This window comes from Mauremys reevesii, linkage group 9, assembly GCF_016161935.1.
Source record: "Mauremys reevesii isolate NIE-2019 linkage group 9, ASM1616193v1, whole genome shotgun sequence".
NCBI classification, from domain to species: domain Eukaryota; kingdom Metazoa; phylum Chordata; order Testudines; family Geoemydidae; genus Mauremys; species Mauremys reevesii.
This window is the reverse complement of record NC_052631.1, coordinates 11,013,796-11,024,625: the sequence shown is the minus strand read 5'-3', so window position 1 is coordinate 11,024,625 and position 10,830 is coordinate 11,013,796. Positions and strand designations below refer to the sequence as shown.

The window sequence follows — 10,830 nt, the reverse complement described above, 5'->3', positions numbered from 1 at the left end:
TCCTTTATTCCCGTGTGGGGATGATGGTATGGCTGTGGGTATAGGTTCCTTCAGTTTACCTGGAGAAGGTGGTTCTTGGGGTGGGGGGGTGGTAGTTACCTGGGGTTAGTGGCATGGCTGTGGGGGTGGTTCTCCGAGGGGTGGGTCCTCTGGGCTGTGTGTCAATGGTTATAAGGGTGGTTTTCCAGAGGGGCGGGGGGGAAGGAGTATGGCTATGTGACTGCACTGGGTCCCCAGTAAGGGTATGCTATGGGGCCAGGTCCCCAAGCTGCCAAAATCTTAACAACCGGTTCCCTATAAAAAGTTCTGATTTAAGGGAGGGGAGCGGGGGAGTGGCCGGGCTGGGGGGACACATATCCGTAGGGCCGGGGGCCCCTGCAGGGCCTGGGGCAAATTGCCCCACTTCTCCCCCCAGCAGCCATAGAGCTTGCAGCCCCCTCCCCCCCTTACCTTGCTGACAGCTCAAAGCAGCAGAACAACTCAGGAGCTCAGCTGAGCTGCCCAGCTGCTGGCCATGCTGCAGTTCTGCGGGGGAGGCTGGGGGGAGACATCCTCATGGGGCCAGGGGTCCAGGGCAAATTGCCCCACTTGCCCTCCCCCCGCAGCCCCAGAGCTTGCAGCCCCCTTACCTTGCCAGCAGCCCAGAGCTCAGCTGAGCTGCCAGCCATGCTGTGGCTCTTCGTGGTGGGGGAAGCGTGGGAGGGCCTGGGGGAAGACATCCTCATGGGGCCAGGGGCCCCTGCAGGGCTTGGACCAATTGCCCCACTTGTCCCCTCCCCTCTGGCCAGCCCTGGAGCTTGCAGCAGGACCCCCACACACACCTTGCCAGGCCTCTCAAAAAGCGGCAGCAGGATGACTCCGGAGCTCAGCTGAGCTGCCCAGTTGGTGCCAGCGGCTGGCCACGCTGCAACTGGGGGAAGCGGGGGAGGGGCCAGGGGAGCCTCAGCCTCCCCAGCTGGAAATCCCGGGAGCAACAGGAAGGTCTGGCCCACGAACCAGAGTTCTTTGCCCACCTCCTGGCCCTTTAACAACCGGTTCTCCACGGAGGTCTAATTTTAGCAACCGGTTCTTGGGAACCTGTGGGAACCGGCTCCAGCTCACCACTGGGTATAGGTATGGGGCTAGGGCCCTGGATGTATGGCTATGGGCCGCATGGCACTAGGGCTGGGCCCCTAGGGGGTACGTGGTAATGGGGTTAGGGCCCCGGGGGGAGGGGAGTGGCTATAGGGCTGTGCCTCAGGGCGGGGAGGGCGGTTACACTCCACAGCAGCCCGCGCGGCTTTCCTCCGGCCGGGTGCGATGAGGCGGCGGTGCCGGCAGGGGGCGCAGGCGGCTCGCCTACAGGGTGGCTGCGCCTAGGCCCGGCCCTGGCCCGCCCCTTCCCCCGCGGCCACTGTCGGTTCCGGCGGCGGCTGGGGCCTGCGGCAGGGCGCGGAGCGGAAGGTGAGCACGGGGGATGCGGGCTGGGCTGCCGGCCCGGCCCGCCTCGCCTGGAGTAACCGCGGTCTCCCCCGCCCCGCCTGGGCTTCCCCCCTTCCAGCCCCTCTTCTCAGCGTCTGGCCCCAAGCCGCCCTGCCCGACTCCCCGCCACCCCATGGGCCCCCGTTCCCGGCCCGCCAGGCCGCGTTTGCTCTGAAGGTCCCGCTGAACCGCACAGGGCAGCGCGCCCGCCATCCCCGGCGGCCCAGGCTGGGGCCATGGCGCCGCTGGAGACTTGGGAAAGGGGGAGCCTCCGGCCTCGGTGACTTTCAGGTCCCGTTCGCAGCCTCCCGGCCCCCGGGGTTTGCCGTGTGGCGGCCCCGTGGCAAGCTTGTCCCCTCCCCCCCCCCGCCCAAAATCCCCGCTCGCTGGGGGGGCTGTGCCCGGTGCGTGTTCACAGGGTTGCGGGCAGCTCCTGGGTCAGCGCTGGGGAAAGGCTCCTAGCGAAGCGCTCTGCGTGTCGGTACAGTCACGCCAAGGAAAATCTCTCATCAGGTAACAACTTCACAATGCCAGTGAAGGCTTAGACTCCCAACGCCCCCAAAAAGCCTTGTCCTCCCCTCTCCAGCCACCTTTCCCCAAATCCTGCGGAAATAGGCCCTTGGGGGCCCACAAACGCTGGCTGTGTCAGGCCAGCAGAGTGGAGTTTGACACGAAGTGGGTTTTCATTAAAAATATCCTACCTGTCCCCTCCCATTTACATCTGGAGCTGTTAGCTCTCCTGATCCCAACTTTTGGGGGTAGAATACGAGGAGCTGTTTGTTTCTTTCCGCAATCTTTTCTCAGAATCTACTTCTGTGTGCTCTCCTTTTCCTCCTGACTGGTGAGGCCACAGTTAGTGTCACTGCTTAGAAGAGGGAAAATTGTATTTTTAGTCAGGCCTTTTATATGTATGTTGAGGCTGAGGAAGAGCCAGAATATGATGTATTCTGAGATTTCACCTCAAAGGAAGGTGTTTCATTGATGGCCAATGTGTCACAGCTATTTCTAAAATCACCTCCATCTGTTTGTCTGTTATAGGCTAATATGGGGCAGCAAAAGGCAGCAAGTTTCTGCAGAAGTTGAAATAAGTTCCTTTGATAAACATATCTTGTATGACTCCCAACTTTTTATATTGCTTTCTAATTGATCTCTGATTTCCCCAGAAGCCTTTGTCGGTATTTGTGATACTTCTTACTCTGATATTTTGCACTCAGTGCTTACAGGATTTTAAAATGTTACAGCTGCATAACTTATGTTTTTCTCTTGCAGATACTTTTTCCACATTTGGATGTTGTATAGCAATCAATTTCTTAGCTATTAGTCCTCTTGCTGATATTGAAGATTACCTCTAGTAAGTTGGGTGGGCCAGGGCTCTTTCTAGTATTTTCAACATGTAAACATTTTATGCATTTTGGGGAGAAGTCCTCCAGAGTCTCCCCTAAAAAGCCCACTTCAGGGGTAATCTCCAACAAAAGATGGCAGGATTTGGCTCTAGAAATACCACTTCCTGTGTCATGTCGACCACTTGACAGTGACTCAAAGTGCTGATCGTCCCTCCTTATGGGGTGAACTCCATTACTCTTCTATCCCAAGGAATGAGGTATGAAACCAGAGAGTAGTGTTTGTGTGTGCTTAGCAGTTGTTTCCATCACAATATTAGAAAACTATTCAGGATGGTGGGAGGCAGAAAATGGTAACTTAAGAGACATTGGGGTTTTCAAAAATGCCTTGTCATTAAGAAGCACAAGTCAATGGGACTAGTGCTTCAGGCTTATCTACACTACTACTCTTGTTGGTATAACTTATGTTGCTCAGGGATGTGTGAAAAAAAACACCTCTGAGTGACATAAATTACACCAACAGAAGCACCAGTGTGGATAGCGCAATGTCAGCAGGAGAGCTTCCCACTAACATAGCTACTGCTGCTCGTGGAGGTGGTTTTATTATGTTGACCAGAGAATTCTCTCCCATTGGCATAGAGCGGCTACATGAGCGATCTTGGAGTGGCGCAGCTGCATTGGTACAGCTGTGCCACTGTAAGCTCACTAGTGTAGATGTGGCCTAAGTCACTTAGGCACTTTTGAAACCCATTAAGTTTAATGTAGTCACCCTTGGTTGATATACATGACTGCCACTTACAGAAGGCAACACCATGTAAGAGTACCAGTGAATATATCTAAAAAGAAAACTATGGCCCTCACCTTTTTGGTAGCTCCATATGGGCAGATGTCAGTACCCATATGGAGCCTCACTGAAGCCAAGCCCTCTGGTCATACCTGGGTGTCTGATCTCACAAAATGGTAAACTCTGCTCTGATCTCAGAGCCAGGTATAGCTTGGGAAGCTGCAGTACAGGCTTCTTCACTCTGCTGTACTGGTGTGTCTGTGTCTTGATTGGATTCATCCACCTTTAGAGATGAGAGGGTAGTTCAGTCTCCATGCTCATTCAACTTAAACCAAAAAATAAAAAAATAGGGACAGAACATGAGGTTTTATCTTGCGGATTGGTGTCACAGAATTGGACGTTAGTTTCATTTTTGTAGTGAGGAATTTACTTTTTAGGGGAGTCTAGTTCTGTGCTTTGCTGGTGTACTGAGATTAATAATTAATCTTTAAGCACTGATCCATTATTGCAAACCAGCAGAAAATAGGAGTAACCAGTTCTTGGATGTTGTCATTTTTAATTGATTTAGGCTGAAGCAAAATGAATGAACATCCTAAAAAGAGGAAAAGGAAGACTTTACATCCTTCACGTTACTCAGGTGAGTCTAGAGCTTGAACTGTTGACACTTCAGTGTGTAAGTTACTTTAACTTTCCTTGAAATAAACCTCTCGTTTCCTGGAAAACTAAAATGCAAGAATTTCTGAAGGACTCATAAACTAAGAAGCAAATTCAAACACATTCATGTGAACATACGCTGTCCCCTTTGAGTGCTCCACTGTTAAACAATTTTAAAACAGTTCCATTTAAGCCAGCCATTGTTAATGTTTCTCTAATCATTTGCTGTTCCCTTTTTCCTCTGTGGCGTTGGGAAAGCTACTTAACTTCTGTTTCCCCATCTGTAAAATGGAGGCAAAACTACTAACATAGGTGTTTTGAGGTTTAGGGGAGATTATCAAAAGTGTTGGTCTATCTCTGTTCCCATTGAAGTCAGAGGGAGTTTTACTGTTGATTTCAGTGGGAGCAGAGTTAGACTAATGTTGAGTGGTTTTGAAAACCATTAATGTCTATAGAGCACATTGAAGATGTAAATCATTTTATAAATGCTAAATATTTTTAGTGTCAGGCCATACGTGGTCTTTTAAATTTGGATGCTGTCTAAAAAACAAAGATGTTACCACTGAGGTAAATGTGCTTGTATTTTAAAGATATGTGTTGCTATATCAACTTGTGGTTTAAACACTTCTTTTCTTTTTCTGTCTAGATTCTTCAGGTGTAAGCAAATATATAGACAACAATGGAATATTTTCTGACCACTGCTATAGTGTCTGTTCTATGAAACAGCCAGACATAAAAATTTCTGAAAACAGAGGTAAGATTACCTTCCTATTATATTATTAATCTCCTCTCTGACAACCATTTATCTAGGCATATCAAAGTTCTGTCCAGAAAAGCAGCAACATAATACAAAAAAACCCCAACTTCATTGTGTAAGTACATTTAATTTTCCACTATCCAAGACTGGCAGAAGGCTATTAAATAATTTTATTTGAAATTCTGTTTCTCAATAAGGTATAACGGTTTAATAAAAATGTAGAAATATTGGAGGCCCGGCAGTTCCCGGTATTTACAACAACTGTCGGACTTCACAATTTAAAACATTTGTTGAATGGTGTCAAAATAATGTAAACAAAGATTGGTGTCAGATGGAACAGGGTACTTTATCAGAAATTTCCTTTTAACTATTTGATTTGGGCTTCTAAAGACCCACTGCTTAGTGTTACCCTTGAAGTATGGGATGGAGTGAATGTAAGGATACATTTCCTTTCTCATAAAATTAACAATCTCCAGCATTATAATTAAAGTATTGGAATAGGAAGGACTGTGCAGTTGGAAGCATTTATGGAATAACTTTTGTTCTGCCTCTTTAGAGGAAATTTTAAATTTCTAAGGATTGTAAAAGATTTTTCAGCATAATCAGCTGTCGCTATTTACTGCTAAAACTTGTTTACAGAGAGAGAAACTTACCAGCTTTTGAATCCATTGGTCAACTTTAATCTGGGCATAAATAATTTCTATAGCTCTTGCATAGGTCTTTGTACATATTTCATATAAAGAGAAAACAATGGAACTCTGGAATAAATAATTAGAAACTCCATTATCAGACATCTAGTGGAAAGCTGTGTAGTGTAGAGCAAACAATTCAGTTTATACCACAGTACAGGAAAACCTCAGTAAAATTATGTATTAATGGTATTTAACTCAATCCAGATTATACAGACTACAGTATATGGCACAGTCTCGAATGTTGAGGTGACTATTTTTAATGTGAAGTAGACTCACTTTTAAAAATGTATAAAAAGTTCAACTTCCTTGGTACCCAGCTATTTTAGAATGGTTTTTACCAGCTGACAAAAGTTACCCTGTTAGAGGAGGACAATTAATTTTGCACTTTTATTGGAAGCCAGGTGTGCTGTTTTTACCTACTGGGGAGAAAAGTGAGCATACACTCTATTAAGATTAACAAACATGAAATGTAAATGCAGGTTAAACATTAGGAAATTTTAAAATGTTTCAATGTCTGGTTTTCTTTTTTTGAATTGTGCTGGCAAATCAAGATTCAATTTTCAAACCTAGAGGACTCTATGCTGTTTTTCATTATTGGATAATATTAACACTGGGTGCACTTGTATTATTTTTGGACACTAAGGACTGATCCGAGTGACAAAAAACAAAAATAATGTGAGTATAGTTTGATCAGGATTGACATAGAGTTGATTGTAGCTGTCCTTCTCCTGAATGTGAGGAAGCAGCCTACAGAGATTACCAGACCCCAGTCCAACATGCTTTATCTTGATTTCAGCAGCCTTACATCAGAATCAGGATAAAGCATTGCATGTCTGGCTACCTGTGCACATAGAAGATGAAGGCTATAGTGTTGTAGTGGTGGGTATTTTGATTGTAGAATTTGGTGGGTTACATTGTGACCTCAGTGCCATCACATCTGAGGTTATTACAAAGAACTTTTTAGAGAACATTGGGATATTGAGAAGAAAACAAGACTTCCCTTATCCTCATAGGTAGATTCCATGCTCCTGCACAGACCCTAGATACTGATGATGATGGCAGCCCAGTGCATGCCGGGACATCTCATTGGAGTGGGGCACAGTCGAATGTCATGGGGTTGCACTTTACAGACCCAAAAAAGAAAGGTAATTGTAAAGGTATATTTGCAGAAATCATGCATGCTTGGGTATTGAAAAACTTTCTTTGAAGTTGGGAAAGTGTGTGTGTTGTCTTTTAATGTAACTATGATAGATAATGTTGATCATGAAGAAAAATTATAGATTGATATAAATGTGTAAGGGTGTTTCATTTAGCTGGTCTCCATATTGAAAAGAAATTTGATTTTGGTGGCTTGAGGAAAATATTAGCGCTTTACTTTTGTGAACTGCTATAGGTGATGAAAAGCAATATATTGATCCATCTGCAACTTAGTTTTGGGTTGGTTTTTTTTAAACTGTTGCTCGTATCTTCTATTTTCTCTTGTAGAGAAAAGTGCTAATAATGGAATTTATAAAGACATGTGCGAGTCTCCTATATTCGGTGACAGTCCAACTGAAGAGGAAAAACCCATAGATATTCAAACCATAGAAATTTCGACTACAGAAGTTAATGCTGTAGAAGTTCATGATATAGAGACGCAAACTGTTTCACCTGAAAAGCTAGAAGTCGAAGACATTGAAGAAATGCCTGTTGAAAGCTGTAAACTTTTTGAGAAGAACCAGGCTTTGAATATCACTGCTCAGCAGAAGTGGCCTTTGCTGAGAGCCAACAGTAGTGGCCTATACAAGTGTGAGCTGTGCGAGTTTAATAGCAAGTACTTCTCTGATTTAAAGCAGCATATGATCCTGAAGCATAAGACATGTACAGATACCAATGTCTGCAGAGTATGTAAAGAGAGTTTCTCCAGCAAAGTTCTGCTGATTGAACATGTAAAAATACACGAGGAAGATCCCTACATCTGTAAATACTGTGACTACAAAACAGTGATATTTGAGAACCTCAGTCAGCATATAGCAGATACTCATTTCAATGACCATCTTTATTGGTGTGAGCAGTGTGACGTGCAGTTCTCTTCGAGCAGCGAGCTGTACCTACACTTCCAGGAACACAGCTGTGATGAACAGTATCTGTGTCAGTTTTGTGAGCATGAGACCAATGATCCAGAAGACTTGCATAGCCATGTGGTGAATGAGCATGCATGTAGATTAATAGAATTAAGTGATAGCTATAGCAACAAGGAGCGTGGACAGTACAGCCTCGTAAACAAAATTAGTTTTGACAAATGCAAAAACTTCTTTGTATGCCAAGTGTGTGGCTTTAGGAGTAGGCTGCATACGAATGTCAACAGACATGTAGCTATTGAACACACCAAAATATTCCCCCATGTTTGTGATGACTGTGGGAAAGGCTTTTCAGGTATGTTGGAATATTGCAAGCATTTAAATTCTCATTTATCTGAAGGGATTTATTTGTGTCAGTATTGTGAATATTCAACAGGACAGATTGAAGACCTTAAAACTCATTTGGATTTCAGGCATTCAGCAGACTTGCCTCATAAGTGTACCAATTGTTTAATGAGGTTTGGAAATGAAAAAGATCTTATAAGTCACCTTCAGATACATGAGACAGCTTGATGTTTTTTTCTTCTGTAGTCAATTTATTAGAATTAAAATGTGTTTTCCAATGTGTCATGGTAATATTAAATACAGTTGTAATAGGGATTCTACAGTGGATAATTGTAATGCCAGTTGACTGATTTTTTTTTTTTAATCAACAAAACATGTTTAATGACTGGTATGTTTGTTTTTGGGTATTTCCTGGCGTTAGAGGTTGGGTGGGCAGGGAACAATTATATTTAAAAATGATTGTTCAGTCACATGGCAGGAGTTCCATGTTAGAGTAGCCATTTTAAAGGTAATTCCGTCTGCCAGCATGTAGTGGTATGTGTGTTTTGACATGAAGAACAGGAAGGCAGTTCTTTCTGGATAAGAAAAATGGAAGAGAAAACAAATTTCTTTTAAATCTGTAGTTAATTTACTGTTATACTTTAGTAAACAGGGCTGTTTGTTCTCAACTGGATTCCCCAACTCTCATTAACCTCCTCAGCGGCTAAGTGAGTATACTCATCCTCAGTCAAGTTCACTGGGCTACTGAAGACATGGGTGCTTGCAGAGAGGCCACTTTTTAGAGCATACATCTAGCCCTTCCCTTAACAAGCCTCCTACCATATATTCCTCCTGCTACACTGACAAGCCCTCTCACTTCCTCCACCTCTCTTGGCCAGTGTTCTTGCCCTAGCCCCACATTCACACTGTGCTGTCCTTTCTCAGTCAACTGTTTGGTCCCAGCCTGCTTTTAGCTGTGGAACTGACCCACAGCTAGCCCTTTCCCTGACAAGTGTCACATTTTCCCCATAACTGCCACAGATCTCCCACTTTTTTCCTGTCTCTTTCCCATCTATCTGCCACTCTGCCATCCCATCTATCTATTACTTATGAAGCACGCAGCTGACAAATGTTGCCTATCGAGATTATATCACATTCTAAGGGATAGTGACAAAGGAAGCTGCTTAGGGATCCACCTAAGCATATACCCAAAGGAGTGATTTGTTTGGAGGTACTGTGGCGCTAATTAAGCTCCTATTAAAATGGGGTATGCCATTGATTTCAGTTACAGCAAGACAGAACCATAGATTTATAGTTAGCTTTACACTGCTGATAGGGTTGAGGGAATGTACTCTAATTCCAGAAATTCTAAAATTCCCCTCCCATGTGTCTATCAAAATCTTTATTATGGTACTTTATAAATACAGTCATTTTGAAAACTTCACAAACCTACACTGCCATCCTCATGTTATCTTCCTTATAAATTCATTCCGTTTCTTTAAGTCCCTAGTCATATTTCTGACCTGAACAATATTTAGACGTAGCATGAGAGGAGAGAGAGCTTAGACTGTGAAAGCTATAAGGATAAAAGAGCCAGCAACTAAGTGGTTGACTTTACGTTTCTGTCTGTATTGATTGTAAATTTGTAACGTAAGGAATTGTCCAATGTAAGTTTGTATAAATACAGTCCATGTGTAAAAAATGTCTTTGCAGTGGTAAGAATGAGATCCTTGTTACTAGTTCTGCACAAAGTTGTGCAAGATTTACGTGCTGAATTCATACAGTTAAAAGATCAAAATTGGCCCTCTTCAACCTACGGAACTTATTTCTGGAATGACATGTATTTGAGACAAATATTTCTAGAAGTTTTTCTTTAACTAGGTATCATTCCTAAAAAACAAACACCAGCTAGCTATTCAGAAGGTATATTTGCATGTATTTAGACACTGAATACCTTAAATTTGCATTCAAATTTTGTTAAAATAATATTGATTTCTATTATACATTTATGATTGGATACTCTGGAAAAAACGTACTCCATAATAAATTTCCCCTTATATACAATTGTTTCAACTATAAATTACAAAATATGCTTGAGAATGCAACTTCTTTTCAGATATCCTGTTAGTGGCAGGGAGCTGGCATACCTAGAAGGAAAGTGCTTGGTAACTTGAGTAGAGATAGACATTAGTAAATAGTCAGGGTGTCCATGTAGTTTATAACATTGGCTTTGTCTGTGATCACAGATCTTTATTTTTTGTATCAAATTCTTTAACAGGTTTTAAATCAGGGTACACTGGGGTTTTTGGGTGTTTTTTTATTTATTTTAAAATCAGGTGCCTAACTTGCCCCTACAATCTCTCTGTTAAGAATAAATTGGACCTGTGCTGACTTTATTGTATTAACATGGTTTTATTAGAGTGTATGACAGAAAACCCATTTCATGTTTTAATAGGCTTGCTTAAATCCGTTTCAGTACAAGTGATATTTTTATGGACTATTGAGGTATTTTGGATACCATTCATCTTGCTAGTAGCATAAAGTGGAGATAAGAATTTGCCTGGTTCAGATTTGGGAAACCAGTTTCATCCTTGGAAGTGGAGCTGGGAAGAGAGAATGCCTGTCACTTTCTTTGACTTCATCTTACTGACTCAAAGAATGGCATTGATAAACTCTTGAGAAGCCACTGTGATGTAGGACCTTTGAGGGAATGGGGGAATGTGTGTGTGTGAGAGAGATAGAGGGAGAGAGCGAGGAG

At 43.4% G+C, this 10,830-nt stretch overlaps 1 protein-coding gene across 6 annotated transcripts; it reads left to right on the top strand.

Annotated features, from left to right (window-relative positions):
* The first annotated feature begins 1,095 nt into the window (after window positions 1–1,095).
* On the top strand, window positions 1,096–10,463 carry ZNF639 (zinc finger protein 639). Of its 6 annotated transcripts, none has more exons than XM_039488903.1 (6): window positions 1,096–1,113; window positions 2,731–3,061; window positions 4,154–4,222; window positions 4,886–4,993; window positions 6,702–6,833; window positions 7,174–10,463. In XM_039488903.1, exons 3-6 carry the CDS (start codon window positions 4,165–4,167, stop codon window positions 8,319–8,321), a joined length of 1,446 nt encoding a protein of 481 aa, XP_039344837.1. In that variant the 5' UTR covers window positions 1,096–1,113; window positions 2,731–3,061; window positions 4,154–4,164; the 3' UTR covers window positions 8,322–10,463. The 6 variants fall into 6 exon arrangements, with proteins under 6 accessions (XP_039344837.1, XP_039344840.1, XP_039344838.1 ...); XM_039488904.1 differs by lacking the exon at window positions 1,096–1,113 and adding an exon at window positions 1,254–1,443 and having other exon boundaries at window positions 2,731–2,812; XM_039488901.1 differs by lacking the exon at window positions 1,096–1,113 and adding an exon at window positions 1,255–1,443.
* Window positions 10,464–10,830: the final 367 nt, after the last annotated feature.

What these genes read in the sequence shown, in the direction of transcription:
- ZNF639 (XM_039488903.1), top strand. Translation starts at nt 4,165, where the DNA reads ATGAATGAACATCCTAAAAAGAGGAAAAGGAAGACTTTACATCCTTCA. An exon ending in ACATCCTTCACGTTACTCAG is followed by an intron (nt 4,223 to 4,885) that starts GTGAGTCTAGAG and finishes TTTTCTGTCTAG; the next exon opens with ATTCTTCAGGTGTAAGCAAA. An exon ending in TACAGACCCAAAAAAGAAAG is followed by an intron (nt 6,834 to 7,173) that starts GTAATTGTAAAG and finishes TTTCTCTTGTAG; the next exon opens with AGAAAAGTGCTAATAATGGA.